The 24066-nt window shown below is 45.4% G+C and overlaps 1 protein-coding gene across 1 annotated transcript in view; it reads right to left on the bottom strand.

The window, feature by feature from the left end:
• Positions 1–9695: 9695 nt before the first annotated feature.
• The window catches only part of KCNK5 (potassium two pore domain channel subfamily K member 5), a 51101-nt gene continuing 36730 nt past the window's right edge, over positions 9696–24066 (bottom strand). Inside the window, exons 2-5 of the mRNA XM_063918844.1 lie at positions 22717–22828; positions 22306–22472; positions 20679–20847; positions 9696–15161 (exon numbers count right to left, since the gene is read on the bottom strand). Of these exons, the coding sequence (XP_063774914.1) occupies positions 14359–15161; positions 20679–20847; positions 22306–22472; positions 22717–22828 (1251 nt within the window). The 3' untranslated portion in view covers positions 9696–14358. The remainder of the gene's footprint in view (positions 15162–20678; positions 20848–22305; positions 22473–22716; positions 22829–24066) is intronic.

Here is a 24066-nt window from a genome sequence, read left to right as displayed (position 1 = left end):
TTAAAAAACGAGAGGGGCGTGCAAGAGATGCTGTCGGTGGCCAGAAAAATTGCGGGACACTTTCGGCGTACAGGCACCACGTACAGAAGACTGGAGCACCACCAAAAACTACTGAACCTGCCCTGCCATCATCTGAAGCAAGAAGTGGTAACGAGGTGGAATTCAACCCTCTATATGCTTCAGAGGTTGGAGGAGCAGCAAAAGGCCATTCAAGCCTATACAATTGAGCACGATATAGGAGGTGGAATGCACCTGTCTCAAGCGCAGTGGAGAATGATTTCAACGTTGTGCAAGGTTCTGATGCCCTTTGAACTTGCCACACGTGAAGTCAGTTCAGACACTGCCAGCCTGAGTCAGGTCATTCCCCTCATCAGGCTTTTGCAGAAGAAGCTGGAGACATTGAAGGAGGAGCTAACACGGAGCGATTCCGCTAGGCATGTGGGACTTGTGGATGGAGCCCTTAATTCGCTTAACAAGGATTCACGGGTGGTCAATCTGTTGAAATCAGAGCACTACATTTTGGCCACCGTGCTCGATCCTAGATTTAAAGCCTACCTTGGATCTCTCTTTCCGGCAGACACAAGTCTGCTGGGGTTGAAAGACCTGCTGGTGAGAAAATTGTCAAGTCAAGCGGAACGCGACCTGTCAACATCTCCTCCTTCACATTCTCCCGCAACTGGGGGTGCGAGGAAAAGGCTCAGAATTCCGAGCCCACCCGCTGGCGGTGATGCAGGGCAGTCTGGAGCGACTGCTGATGCTGACATCTGGTCCGGACTGAAGGACCTGACAACGATTACGGACATGTCGTCTACTGTCACTGCATATGATTCTCTCACCATTGAAAGAATGGTGGAGGATTATATGAGTGACCGCATCCAAGTAGGCACGTCACACAGTCCATACTTATACTGGCAGGAAAAAGAGGCAATTTGGAGGCCATTGCACAAACTGGCTTTATTCTACCTAAGTTGCCCTCCCACAAGTGTGTACTCCGAAAGAGTGTTTAGTGCCGCCGCTCACCTTGTCAGCAATCGGCGTACGAGGTTACATCCAGAAAATGTGGAGAAGATGATGTTCATTAAAATGAATTATAATCAATTCCTCCGCGGAGACATTGACCAGCAGCAATTGCCTCCACAAAGTACACAGGGAGCTGAGATGGTGGATTCCAGTGGGGACGAATTGATAATCTGTGAGGAGGGGGATGTACACGGTGATATATCGGAGGGTGATGATGAGGTGGACATCTTGCCTCTGTAAAGCCAGTTTGTGCAAGGAGAGATTAATTGCTTCTTTTTTGGGGGGGGTCCAAACCAACCCGTCATATCAGTCACAGTCGTGTGGCAGACCCTGTCACTGAAATGATGGGTTGGTTAAAGTGTGCATGTCCTGTTTTGTTTATACAACATAAGGGTGGGTGGGAGGGCCCAAGGACAATTCCATCTTGCACCTCTTTTTTCTTTTATTTTTCTTTGCGTCATGTGCTGTTTGGGGAGGGTTTTTTGGAAGGGACATCCTGCGTGACACTGCAGTGCCACTCCTAAATGGGCCCGGTGTTTGTGTCGGCCACTAGGGTCGCTAATCTTACTCACACAGTCAGCTACCTCATTGCGCCTCTTTTTTTCTTTGCGTCATGTGCTGATTGGGGAGGGTTTTTTGGAAGGGACATCCTGCGTGACACTGCAGTGCCACTCCTAAATGGGCCCGGTGTTTGTGTCGGCCACTAGGGTCGCTAATCTTACTCACACAGTCAGCTACCTCATTGCGCCTCTTTTTTTCTTTGCGTCATGTGCTGATTGGGGAGGGTTTTTTGGAAGGGACATCCTGCGTGACACTGCAGTGCCACTCCTAAATGGGCCCGGTGTTTGTGTCGGCCACTAGGGTCGCTAATCTTACTCACACAGTCAGCTACCTCATTGCGCCTCTTTTTTTCTTTGCATCATGTGCTGATTGGGGAGGGTTTTTTGGAAGGGACATCCTGCGTGACACTGCAGTGCCACTCCTAGATGGGCCAGGTGTTTGTGTCGGCCACTAGTGTCGCTTAGCTTAGTCATCCAGCGACCTTGGTGCAAATTTTAGGACTAAAAATAATATTGTGAGGTGTGAGGTATTCAGAATAGACTGAAAATGAGTGGAAATTATGGTTTTTGAGGTTAATAATATGGGATCAAAATGACCCCCAAATTCTATGATTTAAGCTGTTTTTTAGTGTTTTTTAAAAAAAACACCCGAATCCAAAACACACCCGAATCCGACAAAAAAAATTCGGTGAGGTTTTGCCAAAACGCGGTCGAACCCAAAACACGGCCGCGGAACCGAACCCAAAACCAAAACACAAAACCCGAAAAATTTCAGGCGCTCATCTCTACTGAAATGTGGGTGGTTCTTGAAGATGACATGGATAAGGTGGATCTGGTATGAAGCTTTAATTTGTCCCAATTTTCTAGCTGGGAGTTTTGGGACGCAACACAAACCACAATTCTTAAATACTGAATGCTTCAATCCTCTTTGCATGCACTTGCATATAGAGAACCGTTCTCCATGTTAAGCAAAAGACGGCAGTTTTCAACTTTTTTCGGTCGAATCCTGATTCGACATATTCAATATTTTGTTAAATTTTTCGACAAGTCGATAAATTCGACTTGTCGAAAAGCACGTGGATTGGCGGAATAGCTGCTGATCCACGTGTTTAAGTCAAAAACGGGGCTAAATCCGACAGGTTTTGGCCCCCTTTTCGACCATCTCAGTCTGACATCAAAATGATGTCGGACTGAGATGCGGACCCGGATGAGGCGGGGGGGGGGAGACGGGGGGGACAGCCGGCAGGCACACAGGAGAGATCAGCACTACAGTAGCGCTGCAGCTGGATGTCACTCAGCCGCCCGACCTCACGGCAGCTTCCACCCGGCTCCAGCACGCTGCTGGAGCCGGGTGGAAGCTGCCGTGAGGTCGGGCGGCTGAGTGACATCCAGCTGCAGCGCTACTGTAGTGCTGATCTCTCCTGTGTGCCCGCCGGCTGTCCCCTCCCCCGTGGCTCGCCCCCCCCTTCCCCCTCTCCTCCTCTGCATCCCATCTAAATTCGACTTGAAAAAGTCGAATTTAGATAGGGATTGAATAGGGGTTGTCGGATCCATTCCGACAAATACATGTCGGAATGGATCCGACTTTAATTGAATATACCCCATAGGGTCAAAATAATATAATAGAGTAAGAGATTTGGTAAGATTTTGCAGTTTTTTTAAAGTAGCGATCATTTACACAGCAAGATCAACCTGGTTTTGCAGTGTAAATGATTGCCACTTTAAAAAAGCAAAACAAACTTAAAAACCTTACCAAATCTCTCACTTTCTGAAACTCTCACTGTATTACATTTGGCCCCTGGTCAGAACATTCTCTTTGGCCACACTCTCAGGTGTCCTTGAAATCTGAATCACTATCAGCTTGACTGTAACACGTGTGCACTGTGATAAGACTGCGTGCGCACAGTCCAGCACTTTGTCGTGCCAGAAAATTAGCTATACACTTTTAGAGGCTAAGGAACGGAGATTACAATTTTTTTCAGTCCAAATGGGCACCTTTAAGTTTCTCTTCATTCCGGACCAGCTCACCCAAAAAGAAGAATTCTTGCCACACTGCATAGATTTGTACTTTCATTAAACAAATTCCAAGGATATTTCTACATAGTGGTCTCTTATAGCTAAAGAGCAGGTTTACCAAAGTGGAGGTGTTGCCCACAGCAGCTAATCAGATCCTAGCTATCATTGTTCAGAATGTACTCTGTAAATGACAGCCAGTAATTATTTAAAAAAAAAAACTTCCATTTTGATTTAAAAAAATAATAAAAAATAGGATTTTAATTACCTATCGGTAACTCATTTTCTCGTAGTCCGTAGAGGATGCTGGGGTCCACATTAGTACCATGGGGTATAGACAGTCCACCAGGAGCCATTGGCACTTTAAGAGTGAGAGTGTGGGCTGGCTCCTCCCTCTATGCCCCTCCTACCAGACTCAGTCTAGAAACTGTGCCCGAGGAGACGGACATCTTCGAGAGAAGGATTATACACAGATAGTGGCGAGATTCACACCAGCTCACACATACAAGGCACATCAAGCTAACAAGCTTGAAACTCAGCAACAGCTGAAAAACATTACTTAACCAAGTAACAAGGCATTAATTAACTAAGAAGTCGTACTGAACCAGATAACCACTGCAGGATAACGAAGCGCTGGGCGGGTGCCCAGCATCCTCTACGGACTACGAGAAAAGGATTCACAGATAGGTAATTAAAATCCTATTTTCTCTTACGTCCTAGAGGATGCTGGAGTCCACATTAGTATCATGGGGATGTACCAAAGCTCCCAGAACGGGAGGGAGAGCGCGGAGGCTCCTGCAGAACTGATTGACCGAACTTTAGGTCCTCAGAGGCAAAAGTATCGAACTTGTAGAACTTAGCAAAGGTGTCCGACCCTGACCAAGTAGCCGCTCGGCAAAGCTGTAAAGCCGAGACACCCCGGGCAGCCGCCCAGGAAGACCCCACCTTACGAGTAGAGTGGGCCTTAACAGATTTTGGACACTGCAATCCTGCCGCAGAATTCGCATGCTGGACAGTGCACCTGATCCAGCGAGATATTGTCTGCTTAGAAGCAGGACACCCAATTTTCTTGGGATCATACAGAACAGACAGAGAGCAGTCCTCTTCACATAGATTTTCAGAGCCCTTACAACATCCAAGGACTTTGAAGTAATTGAGGAGTCAGTAGCAACTGGCACCACAATAGGTTGATTGATATGAAAAGCCGACAGAACCTTAGGAAGAAACTGCTGACGTGTCTCGAGCTCAGCTCTATCTTCATGGATCAAGTAGGGGCTCTTACAAGACAAAGCCCCCAACTCCGACACGCATCTAGCAGAAGCCAAGGCCAACAAAGTGACAGCCTTCCACGTGAGAAACTTGACCTCAACCTCCTGTAGAGGCTCAAACCAATCAGATTGGAGGAACTGTAGCACCATGTTAAGATCCCAGGGTGCCGTAGGTGGCACAAAGGGAGGCTGGATATAGAGAACCCCTTTCAAGAAAGTCTGAACTTCAAGGAGGGAAGCCAGTTGTTTCTGGAAGAAAATGGATAGGGCCAAAATCTGGACCTCAACGGATCCCAACCTCAGGCCCATATCCACACCTGCTTGCAGGAAGAGGAGAAACCGTCCCAGTTGAAACTCCACCGTAGGAAACTTCTTGGATTCACACCAAGAGACATACTTTTTCCAAATGCGATGGTAATGTTTAGACGTTACTCCTTTCCAAGCCTGTATCAGGGTAGGAATACCCTTGTTCGGAATGCCCTTCCGAGCTAAAATCTGGCGTTCAACCTCCATGCCGTCAAACGTAGCTGTGGTAAAAGTCTTGATAAGCGAACGGCCCCTGTTGCAGTAGGTCCTCCCGAAGAGGAAGAGGCCTCGGATCTTCCACCAGAAGACCCAGAATATCCGCGTACCAAGCCCTTCTTGGCAAGTCCGGAGCAATGAGGACTGCCTGGGACTCTAGTTCTCCTTATGAGTTGTAGAACTCTTGGAATAAGTGGAAGTGGAGGAAACACGTACACTGACCGGAACACCCACGGAGACACTAGCGCGTCCACTGCCACGGCTTGCGGGTCCTTTGACCTGGAACAATACCTCCAAAGCTTTTTGTTGAGACAGGAGGCAATCATGTCTATTTGAGATACACCCCAAAGATCTGTCACCTCCGTGAATACCTCCAGATGGAAGCCCCACTCTCCTGGATGGAGATCGTGTCTGCTGAGGAAGTCCGCTTTTCCAGTTGTCTACTCCCGGAATGAAGATCGCTGATAGCGCCAACGCGTGCTGTTCTGCCCAGAGGACGATTCTTGTTACCTCTGACATTGCAGCTCTGCTCTTCGTTCCACCCTGTCGGTTTATGTAGGCCACAGTCGTTACATTGTCCGACTGTACTTGAATGGCTCGCTCTCGCAGAAGATGAGCTGCTTGGAGAAGACCATTGTAGACGGATCTTAGTTCTAGAATGTTTATTGAAAGACTGGATTCCAGGCTTGACCACCTTCCTAGGAAGGTTTCCCCCTGAGTGACTGAGCCCCAGCCCCGGAGACTCGCATTCGTGGTTAGGAGGATCCAGTCCTGAATCTGCGGCCCTTTAGAAGGTGAGGTATTTGCAGCCACCAGAGGAGTGAAATCCTAGCTTTCGGCGACAAACATATCCTCGGGGTGCATATGCAGATGAGATTCCAACCACTTGTCCAGGAGATCCAGTTGGAAGGACAGAGCATGAAACCTTCCATACTGTAGAGCCTCGTAAGAGGCAACCATCTTCCCCAGAAGGCAAATGCACTGATGAACCGATACCTGGGCTGGCTTCAGAACTTCCAGGACCATTGTTTGAATCATCAACGCTTTCTCCTCTGGCAGAAAAACCCGCTGCACTTACATTTCGAGGATCATTCCCAGAAAAGACAATCTCCTTGTTGGCTCCAAATGTGATTATAGAAGGTTCAGGATCCGTGTTCCCTGAGCAGATGAGTCTTAAGAACAATGAACTGCAACAACGTCTCCCTGCACGATGCCTTTATCAGCAGATCGTCCAGATATGGGATTATGTTCACCCCTTGACTGCTGCGGAGAACCATCATCTCTGCCATCCCCTTGGTGAACACCCTCGGTGCTGTGGAGAGGCCGAATCGCAGCACCTGAAATTGATAGTGACTAACAGTGCAAATCTGAGATAAGCCTGGTGTGACAGCCAAATCGGGATGTGGAGGTACGCATCCTTGATATCCAGGGATACCAGAAACTCTCCCTCCTCCAGACCTGAGATAACTGCCCTGAGAGACTCCATTTTGAATTTGAACACCTTCAAATAAGGGTTCACCGATTTCAAGTTCAAAATTGGTCTGACCGAACCAACCGGTTTCGGTACCCCGAAAAGGTTCGAATAAGAATCCTTGTTTTGCATATGAGGTGGAACTGGAACAATAACCCATGACTTTTTACAATTTTAGAATGGCTTCCTGTAGGATAGCCCTGTCTGTCAGCAAGGCTGGCAAGCCTGATTTGAAGAATCAGTGAGGCAGGAGTGTTTAAAACTCCAGTCTGTACCCCTGGGACACAATATCCTGTACCCATGGACCCAGGCCTGACGACACCCAGACGTGGCTGAAACGCCTGAGTCTCGCACCCACCAACGCTTCCTCCAGGCTGTGAGGTCCACCGTCATGCTGAGGATTTTCATGAACCAGAAGCAGGTTTCTGGTCCTGGGAGCAGGCTTTTTGGATTTCGCCCGACCACCTCTAAAGAAGGTGGTACGAGGCTTTGACTTCTTTGCCTTAGCGGTCCGTAGAAAATGGTTTCTGTGTAGGAGGCGTAGCAGAGGGAAGGAAAGGTAACTTACCGGCAGTTGCCGTGGAAATCCACGCATCCAATGCTTCCCCAGACAGAGCCTGACCTGTATAGGGTAGGTTCTCCACACTTCTCCTGGACGCCACATCTGCAGACCATTGGCGTAGCCAGAGTCCCCTGCGAGCTGATACAGACATGGAAGAAATCCGTGCAGTCAGCGTACCCAGGTCCTTCATGGATTCCACCATTAACCCCGCAGAATCCTGTATGTTACGTAAAAACAATTCAATGTCACTTCTATCCATTGTATCCAAATCCTCTAGTAATATGCCTGACCACTTTACTATGGCTTTAAAAATCCATGCACAGGCAATAGTGGGCCTTAATGCCACTCCTGAAGCAGTGTAAATGGATTTGAGCATAGTGTCAATCTTACGATCAGCCGGTTCTTTAACGTGGTAGATCCAGGGACAGGTAAAACCACCATTTTAGACAGTCTGGAGACAGATGAGTCAACCATGGGTGGGTTTTCCCATTTTTTCCCTATCCTCCTCAGGGAAGGGAAAAGCAACCAGAACCCTCTTTAGGACCGGAAATTTTTTCTCCGGTTTTTCCCAGGATTTTTCAAATATAGCGTTTAATTCTTTAGACGCAGGGAAGGTTAGCGAGGCTTTCTTATTGTCAGTGAAGCAAGCCTCCTCAACCTGCTCAGGTGGCGTGTCAGTAATGTTTAACATCTCTAATGGCCTCAATCATGAGCTGCACCCCCTTTGCAAGGGATGCCGCCCCCATCACCGTCTGCAGTATCAGTCGGTATCAGTGTCATCTTGCATAATTTGGGCAAGTGCATGTTTCTGTGGGAACAGAGCCTGACCAAACTGCCATAGATGTCTTTAACACCTGAGTTTGTCTCATTATTGGCTAACCTAGTAGAGATCCGAGAAATCATTCCTTTGATAGAAGTTAACCACTCAGGCTCAACAATAGGGACCTGAGACAAGGCATTACATTCCTGTGTACATGGAATGGATTCCTCCTGAGAGGAAACATCTTCTGCAGCATATGACAGAGTCCCTAGACATGACTATGGGGAGATATTAAACACCCACACCGGGAAATGTCAGACACAGTCCCCAAAGCCAACCCCCCCCCCCCTCCCCAAACAAGTATGCCACAGAGAGACACAGATTGGAGCAAACCCACACACAGCGCTATCTGAGGTAGAACTAATAAAACTATCAGCGCTATCTGTGTACCTTAATAGACTACACAGACTTTACACAGCCTCCCCCCCTTCTACAACCCCCTGGTACCGCACAGGATAGCTGGAGTTGCTTGGAGGGCCAGCTCTCCCTGTCAGCGTCTGTGGAATAGGAGCTGCAGGCAGGAAAATGGCGCTGAACGCTGCTGGGTCCACTCTGAGGAGAAGCTCCGCCCCCTGAAGATGGCACGTCTTTCCGCACAATTTCTTTATACTGGCCTGAGGATTCCGTCACTAGCCGGGGGATTCAGTCTCCGGTTAGCGGCTGTGACCAGTTTAGGGTATTTAGATGCTGGCTCAGGACGCCCTCATAGCGCCAACACCGTGTGCCGCTGAGCCTTCCCCGAAGCACAGCCGTTCAGAGCTGTGCTCCTACCCTTGTGCCGCCATAACTCACCACCGTCTATCTTCTGGCCCTGTTTGGGGGTGGCGGCATGCTGCGGGAGTGAGCGGTCGCCTGGTGTGGCTAATGATCATCACCCTCAGGAGCTCAGTGTCCTGTCAGCCGAGATAGTGGCTCAGACCCCCTAAGGGCGGAAACTACTTCCCCCCCCCCCTTCCCATCCCAAGTCTCACGAAGCAGGGAAGCTTTTGCCAGCAGCCTCCCTGTGCCTAAACGCCAATAAAACTAGAAAACTCCTATGGAGCTCCCCTAGCTGTGACCGGCTCCACTGGGCACATTTTCTAAACTGAGTCTGGTAGGAGGGGCATAGAGGGAGGAGCCAGCCCACACTCTCAAACTCTTAAAGTACCAATGGCTCCTGGTGGACCCATCTATACCCCATGGTACTAATGTGGACCCCAGCATCCTCTAGGACGTATGAGAAAAAAGAAAAAAAAAAAGTTTACACTTCCATATGTTCTCTGAACTGCCTCTCACTTTAGTGGTTCATATACGGACCTTTAAAAAACACAGAAGTCAGAGAATTTTCACCAGCAAACACACACACACACACACACACACACACACACACACACACACACACACACACACACACACACCATGACAGGGACTAAGACAAAAAGAATTTTGTAAAAATATTTTATTTTATTGAAAAACGGTCAAATAAATTACACTTTTTTACAATGCAGTAGCAGATATTTACATTACAGTGAGTCCAGTGATACAAAGAACATACATCAAAGGAGAATATGGTCAAAGACTACAAACCACTTGAGAAAGTATTTATACTGGGGTCAGGTAAAGAGCAGATCAATTCTATAAAAACCATGTCTGGCCGCTGTACAAAGTGGTGTAGTTCACAAAGTACAGCAAGGAGGTCCTGTAGCAGTGGATCAAAATAAAAATAAATAAAAAAATAAAAGAAAAAGGAGGAGTTAATGGTCCAAAACAGATGGGGAAAAAAAACATTGTATATACACAGTTATAATTTTAATGATCCCACCAGTTCAGTAGACTTACTGAAAACCTGACAATATTATAAAATAGCAATAAAAGTAGTACCTCATAGCAGGGTTTGCAAACCATTGAAGATCATTTGGCAAGCAGTCCTGACACTTACATTTCCCATGCTGATCACAGAGCATCAGCGGGAAGAGACTAGCTGTATCACACGGTTGCAAATTTCATTGTTGGCATTAAACAACACAGTTTAAACTAACCTGTCCCCTGTGTGTCCCCCCCCCCACCCAGTACTGCATCAGCCAGCGGCTCAGCCCTCTAGTGTAACCCTATTGGCTGCATTGTTCAATTGTTTCCCTGGGACGATTCAAAATGCAGCATCGCATAGAGTGCAGATTAAAGTGGGAAGACCTATTTCCAATTCTTTTCAAAATGCTTTATATATGTAGAATGAATTGCTAATTTCAACATAAACTTAATAGCAATAGCTAAGGTTTTGATCTTTACTGTTCGTTCGTAAGCCGATCACCTCCCCACAGTCATTGGGGTCCTATACGGCAAGTATCTGCTGGTTGAAGCCGAACCAGGACCTTAATAATCAGACAGACTCGTCATCTATAGAACACCCTCCCCTACTAAAGGTTATATTTACTAAAGTGTGGGTTTACAGAAGAGGAGTTGTTGCCCCGTAGTAACCAGATTCCAGCTATTATCTTCTACGTAGAATCTGATTGGTTGCTGAATCTCCACTTCTGTAAATCCACATTTTAGTAAATATACTCCTAAGTAGATTACGCGCAATATCACTTGCATCCAGTTAGAGCCTATCGCTACATTAACTATCCTGGACCTCTATTATACACCACTGCAATCCGTCAACCATCTAGGAGCTTTGAAAACAGAGAGGCCACGTTAAAATTCAGGGGCAGGGGATCGCAATAGTGATACAAGACCACCACACAGCCCATTAAGGTGGGAAATTCAGCAAACATGGGTCCAATGTATAGACTGACAGTGAAAAGAAAGACAGTCATTAGGTCGGACACCATATGATCGACCTCTAGTAACCAAGCCCGAAGCATGGAGAGCAAACCGAGCCCGCAAGGGGATGCATTTCAACAAACTTGGGTTAAAAAAAAAGAAAAAAGGCAACTTTTTTTTTTTTTTTTTGACCCTGTGGAATGTATGGTGTCAACCTAATGACTATCTTTTAACTTGTCTATACCACACCCAGCAAACATTTCAAAGAGGAAAAGTAGATGGGTTGCCCATAGCAGCCAATCAGATTCTAGCTATCATTTGCTAATACATCAAACAATAATGATGGCTATAATCCATCCTCTTTAGGCTAGATATGTCTCCCAAGTTCCTTTGCCACAGTACGATGCGGCTCCCATCTCTGATAAGAGGTTAGTAGTCGTACTCAACAACCATTCACATTTATAGCAACATTTGCATGTTGCAGAACGACTGATCAAAATGACAGCAAGAAATTTTATTTATATATATATATATATATATATATATATATATATATATATATATATATACACACACATACATATACATACACATACACACACACATATACATACATACACACAAATACAAAAAAAGGAGTTTACAAAACAAAAAAGTACAAATGGCGGTAGCAGCAGGTCATAGTGATCAAGCTACATACTTTTATTAAAAAACACACCTATAGTTCATAAAAGCTTTTTAGTTCTCTAAATGTCAAGATGCATTCATTTATGGCTGACCAAGAACACTGAACCAAGAATACCAAGGGGCTTTTGACAGTGATGAGTCAACAGTGCCCCCTGTGGCAGGTTCAATTTCAATTTAACCTCATACCAGATAGAGTCTAGAAGAAAAAAAAAAAAATTAAAATACTTCTCTATAATTGATCAAGTCAATTCCAATACCTTCTCAAAAAAATATAAAAAATAAAAAAAAAATTAAATTACAAACCCCAATGGTCATGCCAGGCTTCCTCGTAATCAAAATCTTTCTCTATAAATTAAGACGGGTTCTAAAAATACTAGTATTTGAGGCTGTGTGGGATATAATCAACTGGATGAGATTGATTAATTCTTATCCACGATTAAGGGAAAACATCCAAAATATGAGGTTTTGGGAAAACCGGTGGACGAGAATGGAGAATATAGGTTAACTCCTGATAGTTTGTTGTGAATTTCCATCAACATTTCCAACACCATACATTCTTCTACAGATTATCAATAAAACAGTCAACTTCTGACAAATAATATCCTTATAAGTAAAACATGCCATGTCCTCTAGGCATGTGGGTCAAGAACATGAGCATATGAATGACACTTTATGTAGATATGGGGAACACCAGCTCAACCAAAAATTGTCAGAAACCTACAAACATCAGGTTGACCTATACAGGTTAAACTATCCCATATCCAAATATCCGAAATACGGAATATTCCGAAATACGGACTTTTTTGAGCGAGAGTGAGATAGTGAAACTTTTGTTTTCTGATGGCTCAATATACACAAACTTTGTTTAATACACAGTTATTAAAAATATTGTATTAAATGACCTTCAGACTGTGTATATAAGGTGTATATGAAACAAATGAATTGTGTAAATGTAGACACACTTTGTTTAATGCACAAAGTTATAAAAAAATATTGGCTAAAATTACCTTCAGGCTGTGTGTATAAGGTGCATATAAAACATAAATGCATTCTGTGCTTAGATTTAGGTCCCATCGCCATGATATCTCATTATGGTATGCAATTATTCCAAAATACGGAAAAATCCGATATCCAAAATACCTCTGGTCCCAAGCATTTTGGATAAGGGATACTCAACCTGTATTAGCTTTGGTTCGGAGTGTGGCAAAAGAGAGTATGAAAATAGCAACGTAGAATTTTATCTGGAATTTCTAAAAATCTAGAAAAAAAAATCATTTTTTTTTTAACAAATATAAAACATTCCTTTTTAACAGAAATGGAATGGATGATAATTGGATGCATATAAATATACGTACAGATTCACAGAACGTACTGGAGATAGGAACAGTGGTTTCATTTATTAAATGAATTTATGAGGAGGAAACTCCCGACTCCTTTCTGTCCCTTAAACAGGTGTTGGTTCTAATTTATCTTCAAGTTTAATATACAGTACCCAACTGTGCAAACCAAAAAAAAAAAAAAAGACCCAAGCAAAAGGCCAAGCTGGGGAGCTCATAGGACCCTTAACTAAAATTGATGCCAAATGCAAGTCACTCAACATTCAGTACATAAAGATTCCAGTTCACATTATAGTCAAACCTGCAGTGAAAGCGCTGTTCCCCCATAAGTCACATTTTGTAGCCTCACGTACAAAGGCATTTGTCTTGGATCAGCTCTTCCACCGCCCATACCCCCATGATATCCCCCTGTATGGAAAGTTTCACATATTTATTAGAGAACACTATAAGCAGCTCTTTCATATAAAGAAACTTGAATTTTGGTTTAGTAGTCCGGTAGAAAAAGGGGATCAAGTAAAATGAATGAGACATCATGTATTCCCAAGTGAGCAGCAACAATAATCTTTCTGTTGACTATAAAACTCAACAACAGTCATCAACCAGCTCCACGGATGGATTTGTGGCCACGTCTGAGTAGTCACCATTAGTGGATAAGCAAAAAATTACCACATGGTTGGTCCCAAAACTGATCTAGTGCAGGTTTCACGGCAAGCCATGATTTATGAAGTGTACGGGTGCAATAACCATCTACGAATACATGATATTTGAAAAGACCTCCTAGGTGACCATGTCCCTTTAAATAAATTAGAGCTACCAAAGACTCAATATATAGACATCCCAGTACATAAACAGTATACATTGATATTTTTGTCAGAAGACCATACGACTAAATAACAACAAAAAAAACCCTACATATTTACAGAAGTCTTAAAACAATCATAATAAATTCAAGTATTGTTATATGAGAAATAACATGGACCCTTAAGGCAGGAGTGTAGAGCGTCATATTAGCCTACATAGTCTTTTTGTGGATGGAGATTTCAATCCACATCATGGCCTTAAGAGAAAGCAATCAAACAGGGCGTCTTCCTACAGCAATCAGTCCAGTGTAAGAATGTACCAACACTCAAACACTAATGGTTTCTGCTAGTCATTGCAGAACCTTCTGGAAGTCCCTGCCATACACAAAGAACTCAATGTTTTTGTAATCATGGGCTTAAATATTGACCATCTGCAAATCAAGTATGTCCAATGGCTATTCTCAAGAATTAAAAAAAAAAAAAAAAAAAAAAAAGTAAAAAAAGTTTAGGCTGTTCTTTAAAAGAAGAGCAAGTCCTCGTATTGTCCATTTAATCTGGATCACGTGTCTCCTTTATTATGAATTGTATTGTAGTCATTCAGAAGTTGTGTATACGGCACACACACCTCTGTATCATTGCTGGAAAAAGAAGACTCATCTAGACAAGTAAACTCATCAAGACGAGTGGGAGTCTCAGGGTCCTCATTATTTTCCTCTATGGAAGATTTAGATTTTTCCTCGTCCTCAGAGAGGTCACACTCTTCCTCATACTCCTCGTTAACAAAAGTAATGTTGGCATTCTGGAAAATGAAAGGCTTGTAATCTTTGGTCTCCCATGGCTCGCCTTCTTCCTCACTTATCCGGTCTAACTGATTGATGAAGATTGTGGCTTCCTTGTCCTGGAGGCGCCTTGTGCCATGGTCTCTCTGTAGACCATTTGAGAAGGTTACGGAATCATATCCCAGCCCATTGCTTTTACTGTACATCACCATCATCTCTTTGCTCTTGTTTTGTGCATGGTTGGGATGTTCGCCGTTAAGTATTCGCTCGTTGCCAGTCTTTAAACCATTTTTGCCAATCTGCTTAATCAGATCATTGTACGTTTCCTCCTTTCTAGAAAGGAAGCTTAGAATGTTGATGTCCTTTGGATTCGCCATTGGAATTTGCTTGTTCTTTTTGTGGCGAGGGTCTTTTTCAAAGGACTCTTTCCGTTTTTTGCGGCGCTTTTTAATGGCCTTGTGTACCTCCACGAACATGCTAACCTTCCAGTTCACAAATAAGGATAACCAGGCAAGTCCAAGGTAAATCCAAATTTCCACAAAATATCTGTACAGGACACTGTAATTTACCTTCGGATTCACACCTAGCATAGAAATAGTAGTTAGTGATTTGCCAACTCAAAAACCCAATTGAACAAAAAAATAAAAAAAATAAAATAGATATATTTTTTTTTCCCAAACATAAAATTGTATTTTCAGACTCCATTTCCTGTCTTACCATTCTCTTATGTCCGTAGTAAATGCAGAACTGAATCAGACTTGCATAACAAGCTTTTAAGTGGAACGCTAACCCACGTGACTTTGGGGGACTATGAATAACTTTAAGCACACAGACTTTTCAGAACAGATACTTGGGGCCAAATGTAATAGAGTGAGAGTTTCAGAAAGTGAGAGATTTGGTAAGGTTTTTCAGTTTGTTTTTTTTAAATGGCAATTATTTACACTGCAAAAATAGGATTTTAATTACCTACCGGTAAATCCTTTTCTCGTAGTCGTAGAGGATGCTGGGGTCAATATTAATACCATGGGGTATAGACGGGTCCACCAGGAGCCATTGGCACTTTAAGAGTTTAACAGTGTGGGCTGGCTCCTCCCTCTATGCCCCTCCTACCAGACTCAGTTTAGAAACTGTGCCCGAGGAGACGACATACTTCGAGAGAAGGAAATGCACAGATCGTGGCGAAATTCATACCAGCTCACACAAGGCAAATCCGGCCAACAGGCTGGAAAACTCAGCAACAGCTGAAACAGTACTGAAACAGGAACGAACACAGAACTTACCTAGGAACCAGATAGTACTGAACCAAATAACTACTGCAGGATAACGAAGCACCAAGCGGGCGCCCAGCATCCTCTACAGACTACGAGAAAAGGATTTACTGGTAGGTAATTAAAATACTATTTTCTCTTACGTCCTAGAAGATGCTGGGGTCCATATTAGTACCATGGGGATGTACCAAAGCTCCCAGAACGGGAGGGAGAGCGCGGAGGCTCCTGCAGAACTGCTTGACCAAAGTTGAGGTCATCAGCGGCCAAAGTATCGAACTTGTAAAACTTAGCAAACGTGTTCGAACCAGACCAAGTAGCTGCTCAGCAAAGCTGTAAGGCCGAGACACCCCGGGCAGCCGCCCAGGAAGAACCCACTGTACGAGTAGAGTGGGCCTTAACCGATTTTGGACATGGCAATCCTGCCGTAGAATAGGCATACTGGATGGCGAGTCTGATCCAGCGAGAAATCGACTGCTTAGAAGCAGGACACCCAATTTTCTTGGGATTATAGAGGACAAACAGTCAGATTTTCTGTGACGAGCAGTCCTCTTCACATAAATCTTCAAAGTCCTCACAACATCAAAGGCCTTTGAAGCAAATAGAGGAGTCAGTAGCCACTGGCACCACAATAGGTTGGTTGACATGAAAAGCTGAAACAACCTTAGAAAAGGACTGTGGACGAGTCCTGAGTTCTGCCCTATCTTCATGGAAGACCAGATAGGGACTTACAGAACAAAGCCCCCCAATTCCGACACATGTCGAGTAGAAGCCAAGGCCAACAAAGTTACCGCCTTCCATGTGAGAAACTGGATTTCAGCCTCCTGTAGAGGCTCAAACCAATCCGATTGCAGGAACTGTAACACCACATCGAGATCCCATGGTGCAGCTGGCGCCACAAAAGGGGACTGGATGTGCAGAACCCCTTTCAAAAAGGTCTGAACCTCAGGCAGGACATCCAATTTTTTCTGGAAGAAAATGGATAAGGCAGAAATCCGGACCTTGATGGAGCCCAATCTCGGGCCCAAATCCAACCCTGCTTGCAGGAAAAGGAGAAACCGTCCAAGTTGAAACTCCACCACAGGAAAATTCTTGGATTCACACCATGACATACTTTTTCCAAATTCAATGGTAATGTTTAGACGTTACCCCCTTCCTAGCTTGTATCAGGGTAGAAATAACCTCGCTCGGAATCCCCTTCCGAGCCAAGATATGGCGCTCAACCGCCAAACGTAGCCGTGGTAAGTCTTTATAAGCGAACGGCCCCTGTAGTAGAAGATCCTCCCGATGAGGCAGAGGCCTTGGATCTTCCAGTAGGAGATCCAGTAGATCCATGTACCAAACCCTCCTTGGCCAGTCCGGAGCAATGAGGATTGCCAGAACCTTTGTTCTTTTTACAAGCTGTAGAACTCTTCAAATGAGAGGAAGTGGAGGGAACACATACACTGACGGGAACACCCACTGTTTTACCAGTGCGTCCACTGCCACTGCTTTTGGGTCTCTCGACCTGGAACAGTACCTCTGCATCTTCTTGATGGCCTCCCGCCTCAACATGTCTATGTGAGGAACCCTCCACCAACCGGTTACCTCCTCGAACACCTCCGGGTTGAGGCCCCTCTCTCCTGGATGGAGATCGTGTCTGCTGAGGAATTCCGCTTCCCAGTTGTCTACTCCCGGAACGAAGACTGCTGACATTGCTACAGCGTGCCTTTCTGCCCAGCGGAGGATTCTTGTCACCTGACATTACAGCCCTGCTCTTCGTTCCGCCTTGTCGGTTTATGTAGGCCACTGTGGTCATGTTGTCCGACTGCACCTGAACAGCCAGATCCTGTAGAAGGTGTGCCGCTTGAAGAAGGCAGTTGTACACGGCTCTTGGCTCCAGGATGTTTATCGGAAGAAGGGATTCCCGACTTGACCACCTTCCTTGGAAGGTTTCCACTTGAGCGACTGCTCCCCAACCTCTTAGACTTGCATCCGTAGTTAGAAGGATCCAGTCCTGAACTCCGAACTTTCGGCCCTCCAGGTGGTGAGGTAGTTGCAGCCACCAGAAGAGCGAAATCCTTGCTTTCGGCAACAGACGTATCCTCTGGTGCATATGTAGGTGAGATCCCGACCACTGGTCCAAGAGATCCAGTTGAAAGACCGAGCATGAAACCTTCCATACTGCAGAGACTCGTAGGAGGCAACCATCTTCCCCAGAAGGCGGATGCACTGATGAACAGATACCCGGGCCGGCTTCAAGACATCCCAGACCATTGTTTGAATCACCAACGCTTTCTCCACCGGTAGAAACACCCTCTGCACCTCCGTGTCAAGGATCATCCCCAGGAAAGACAGCCTCCTTATTGGCTCCAGATGAGACTTTGGAAGGTTCAGGATCCAACCGAGCTCCTTGAGCAGATGTGTCGTGAGAGCAATGGATCTTAACAACCTCTCCCTGGACGATGCCTTGATCAGCAGGTCGTCCAGATACGGAATTATGTTCACCCCCTGCTTGCGGAGGAGAACCATCATCTCTGCCATCGCCTTGGTGAAGATCCTCTGATGGAGAGGTCGAATGGCAGTGCCTGAAACTGATAGTGATCGTCTAACAGTGCAAACCTGAGATAAGCCTGATGCGGCAACCAAATAGGAATGTGGAGGTACGCATCCTTGATGTCCAGGGACACCAGGAACTCCCCCTCCGTCGGTCCTGAGATAACCGCTCGCAGAGACTCCATTTTGAATTTGAAGTCCCAGAGATAAGGGTTCAATGATTTCAAGTTCAGAATTGGCCTGAACGAACCATCCGGCTTCGGTACCACAAAAAGGTTAGAATAGTAACCTTTGCTCAACTGATGAGGTGGCACTGGAACAATGACCAAGAGCACGTTTGTGAGAATGTACCGCAGGGGGCCCCGGGGGAACAGTATCGGACCATACTGCCATAGAGGACTGCAATACCCGAGTTGCATGCTCAGTCCTTGCAACCCTTTCAGAAACCTGAGAATTAGCCCACCTAAGAAAGGTTAACCACTACGGTTCCCTAGCCTGGATCTGCGCTACAACAGTGCAATCCTGATTACATGGGATGGGATCTTCCCGAGAAGATATATCTTCTGCAGCATATGAGACAGTCCCTAGACATGGTTGCTCGCACACCCACATACACACAGGGTACAGGGCAGACTCTCTCTTTGTGCTGGCTGAGATCTGAGGACCCCAGACAGGGTTTCTGGTCAGTGTAGGGTTAAGGTGCCGGCTCAGGGCGCCACTCACAGCGCAGCACCATGTATTGCTGAGCCCCCAGAGCGCAGTCAGTACCCTGTAGCCGCCATCTTCACATAGGCTCCCCAATTGCCAGGGAGCTGATGACTCACTCGCCACACTTCAGCTCTGTAAGGGGTTGGCGGCATGCTGCCGGGGTGAGCGTTCCCCTGTGGCGGGGAGCTCAGTGACCAGTCAGCGGAGACAGTGGCTCAGAGCCCCCAGGGCGGACACTGTTCCCCCCCTCAGTCCCTAGATGCAGGGAGGCTGTTGCCAGCAGCCTCCCTGTAAAATAACAAACTCGAAAAAAAACTTTTACTAAAGAAGCTCTGTAGAGCTCCCCTAGCTGTGACCGGCTCCTCCGGGCACATTTTCTAAACAGAGTCTGGTAGGAGGGGCATAGAGGGAGAAGCCAGCCCACACTCTCACTCTTAAAGTGCCAATGGCTCCTGGTGGACCCGTCTGTACCCCATGGTACTAATATGGACCCCAGCATCCTCTAGGACGTAAGAGAAATCAGGTTGATCTTGATGTGTAAAGGATTGCCACTTTAAAAAAATAAAACCCTGCAAAACCTTACCAAATCTCTCACTATTACATTTGGCCCCTGGAGTCATATGTAATAGAGTTCAGAGTTTGGCCAGCATACTGCACCTCCGGCTATATTGGACTTTTTTTTTTAAAGCGGCAATTATGTACAAGGCAAAACCATGCCTTGTAAGTGATTGACGCTTTAAAAAGACAAATGTGTGAGATTGCTTGGCACCCCACACCTCCGGCAAACTCCGATCTTATTAAATATTCCCCTTTATCTTCAAATGCTCAAAGACAGGACTTGAAGATGTAGCCAGCATATAAACCAACATCATATCCTATCTATCATCATAGTGCTCTTCTATGGCACAGGTTCACAAACTCGGTCCTCAGGACCCCACACGGTCCATGTTTTGCAGGTCACCTGTAGATTTTCAAAATGTGACAGTTGGTGATACACAGTGCAGCTGCTGGGTGACATGGAAAACGTGAACCGTGTGGGGTCCGGAGGACAGAGTTTGAGAACCACTGTTCTATGGGATTCCGGTTTTATACAAGGGCTGTAACAACTCTCGCATATAGGGTAAACACTCATTTTTACATTCTGGTGGAAGAGAACCAGATAAAAAAAGGATCACTAAGCCAACCTTGCCAGCAATGTACAAACAGGGAAGTTTTAGAGGGAAACATTAAGCAGTGATGAGCGTGCAGAAATTTTCCATGGCAACCAATCAGCTGCTCTGTATAATTTGAAAGTATCCAAATTATAACTGTTACTTCAATGCCGATTGGTTGCCATGGGAAACCTCTCCACTGGCTCACTTATCCGCTCTTTTCACTGCTTAGTACATATCTCCCTTAGTCCTTAAGAATACAAGGGTAGCCCACCTATCTGATGCAGTCGCCACCCTACCTGATGTGGCGCAGATATACAGCGACCCAAAAGTTCTTCAGCATTCTGGACCAAGCCACACACAGCGCTATACAGGAAAGGGTTTGAATAAGGGTAGAAACCCTTGTACATCTTAACTTGCTTCAAGAAAGCAATGACATACCTGCCACATAGTCCCCGAAGCCAATAGTGGTGATCGTAACAAAGGAGAAATAGAGGCCCTCAATATAGCTCCAGCCTTCGGTTTTCATGAAGATAAACGGAGGGATCACCAAGTGGACCAGTACCCCCCAGAAGATGAAGATAGCCGTGCAAGTGATCTGAGCTTTTCTCTGTAGCAAAACAGAAAACCAGAGTTAGTTTGTTAGGTGATGGCCCAACAGCTGCAGACACAGGAGGCTGACAATTTCTGGGTGACCCAGTAGGAAAGCACCATCTCCCAGAAAACGCCTGCCTCACCAGTGTGTAAGGAAATGCAATCCTTTACGTAGAACTAAAATCAAATCAAAGTACAAAAATCATCTAACAATCACTATTGGGAACATTCAGATTTCAGAACTATAGATGACGGTGATAAGTGACGACTGGGAGACTGTTACTAGAAGCAGGACTTTCGAGAACTCGGAATAACAAGCTTTAGATACATTAAATTTACGAGGGAGACCGTCCCATTAGGAGGACACAAAAGCTATAAGCTCTAAAAGTTGATATATGCATTTAATAGCAATATTCTATTATAAAGCATCTCCACGGCAGCTTGTCTGCTATGGGTAACGTTTTAGATCAGAGAGGTGTAATTTTAAGAACTGTTTTTTTATGATATATTAATAGAAAATAAATCTGGATGCTCAATAACTGCAAAGTGGAAGCCATAAAACCACTTTCAACTTTGCATGAACTTTCCTGAATCGACCCACATTGGCTGTAGGGGAGACACGCAAATTAAAAAAAAGGGAGCAGATGCCGGATGACACAGATCTGATCTCAGTTTCTGTAGCCTGTGATTCAGCTGAACACCAGAAATGAGCTCAGATGCAGATGGGTAGCAGACGATGGTCTAGCGTGAAAATTGCCATGTGTTCCAAAACTGCTGGAGAAATCTATAGAACTAGGAGCAGTCACCTGTTCTGTCTCAAGTACATTTTTCCAGGATTTAGAAAAGTGTTTAAAGAAAGTTTTCCATTACACTACTGTACATCATTCATAACGGGTTCATCCTGCTGTACACCCTCAACTCCACTAAACACAGGCACCCTATTCGTGACCTTCACCCAATGTGAGAGACCACCGCCTAGGCGCAGACATTGTGTCCCTCTCCTTCCTGTGCATTATGGATTGCATCGCTGTGTTGGTGCGGTCATGACGATCCCACCTCTAGGGTTTACTCATAAGAAAGAGGAATCTATAGCACAAGCATTTTTCCCAGGGGAGGCTTGAGAGGAGGACAGTGTGTAGTCTCAGTTCGGTTATCCCCCCTCCTCTCGTAGGGTGGCCCAGCTGAACAGGCCAGGGCACTGTGCCAGAGTCTACGGCACAGGTCTGCGGGAACATGGTGCCTGCTCCACGTTCTCAGTAGTTTCTTTACTGCAGATATACACATCTCCAGAAACATGGCCACCGCACCATTTTCCCAGTGATCTGTGCAGAGCCGTTGCGGGACTCTGGAGAGGGGCTATAGCATATGGGTTGAGGGTGTTCAGTGTGGGACCTACCAGGGACCCGAGTGCACCCATCATAGGTACACCACATTCTTCCCAGAGTAAAAGGACTCCTCAAATAACACCTCTTACCAGTGTAACGCCTCTCTTGGTGAGAAACTGTCCCAGTCTTTTGGCTCGCCCTCCAAAAAACTTTCCTAGTGCGCTGATCCAAGTCAAGCAGAGCGGAACCCCGAACAGGCCGTAGAATATACAGAACAGGCGCCCAGGAGACGTCTTAGGGGCTATATTTCCATAACCTAAAAAGAACAAGAAAAATTATACAAAATGTAAAATAAAATAAAAAAAACACTATCAAATGACCCTATTGTGGTCAAACATGTGGGAGCTTCCCTTCATTAGTAAAGTTTTATGCCGTTTAGGACACTATCCACAGAACCGCTAACTCCCCTCCACCATTCAGCATGAAGGTGGCAGCGGGGTACAATGTAGGTCCCACATTTCTGCACTCACTGAGCCCGCAGGGAAGCGCTCAGTACTCACCGATGGTGGTAATAACCGTTGCGGCAAAGATGACTGCATTAGGCCAGTTCCAGTTGTTGAAGGTAGCATTTCCGGTGATGGTGACCCCCTGACCAGCTGAATTGGACACCGCCTGTGGGTATAAATAATGCAAGAACTGCAATTCACTACAGTAAAGAACAATCTCATCTGGGATTAAAAATAAATAAAAATAAAATATATAAACCACACGCACCTTAATTTTTCATGTCCCAGTTTTATAGAATATTTTATAGCCATATCCCCAAATGAAACAGTGCCCCCTATTGACTGAATAATCATAGGGTTGCACTGTACCAAACATACAGGACTCAAGAGTTCTAGAAACACCTTTCAATATACCTGTTACATAATAAAATCATTCTAAAAATTATAGACTGTACAGTAAACATTATGTAGTAAAAAAATAAGATTTTACTTACCGATAAATCTATTTCTCGGAGTCCGTAGTGGATGCTGGGGTTCCTGAAAGGACCATGGGGAATAGCGGCTCCGCAGGAGACAGGGCACAAAAAGTAAAGCTTTTTCAGATCAGGTGGTGTGCACTGGCTCCTCCCCCTATGACCCTCCTCCAGACTCCAGTTAGGTACTGTGCCCGGACGAGCGTACACAATAAGGGAGGATTTTGAATCCCGGGTAAGACTCATACCAGCCACACCAATCACACCGTACAACCTGTGATCTAAACCCAGTTAACAGTATGATAACAGCGGAGCCTCTGAAAGATGGCTTCCTTCAACAATAACCCGAATTAGTTAACAATAACTATGTACAATTTATGCAGATAATCCGCACTTGGGATGGGCGCCCAGCATCCACTACGGACTCCGAGAAATAGATTTATCGGTAAGTAAAATCTTATTTTCTCTATCGTCCTAGTGGATGCTGGGGTTCCTGAAAGGACCATGGGGATTATACCAAAGCTCCCAAACGGGCGGGAGAGTGCGGATGACTCTGCAGCACCGAATGAGAGAACTCCAGGTCCTCCTTAGCCAGAGTATCAAATTTGTAAAATTTTACAAACGTGTTCTCCCCTGACCACGTAGCTGCTCGGCAAAGTTGTAATGCCGAGACCCCTCGGGCAGCCGCCCAAGATGAGCCCACCTTCCTTGTGGAGTGGGCCTTTACAGATTTAGGCTGTGGCAGGCCTGCCACAGAATGTGCAAGTTGGATTGTGCTACAGATCCAACGAGCAATCGTCTGCTTAGACGCAGGAGCACCCATCTTGTTGGGTGCATACAATATAAACAACGAGTCAGATTTTCTGACTCCAGCTGTCCTTGCAATATATATTTTTAATGCTCTGACAACGTCCAGTAACTTGGAGTCCTC

The sequence above is a fragment of the Pseudophryne corroboree genome, chromosome 4 (genome assembly GCF_028390025.1).
Source record: "Pseudophryne corroboree isolate aPseCor3 chromosome 4, aPseCor3.hap2, whole genome shotgun sequence".
Classification (NCBI taxonomy): domain Eukaryota; kingdom Metazoa; phylum Chordata; class Amphibia; order Anura; family Myobatrachidae; genus Pseudophryne; species Pseudophryne corroboree.
The sequence above is the reverse complement of the archived record's forward strand: the minus strand, read 5'-3'. Positions and strand labels throughout refer to the sequence as shown.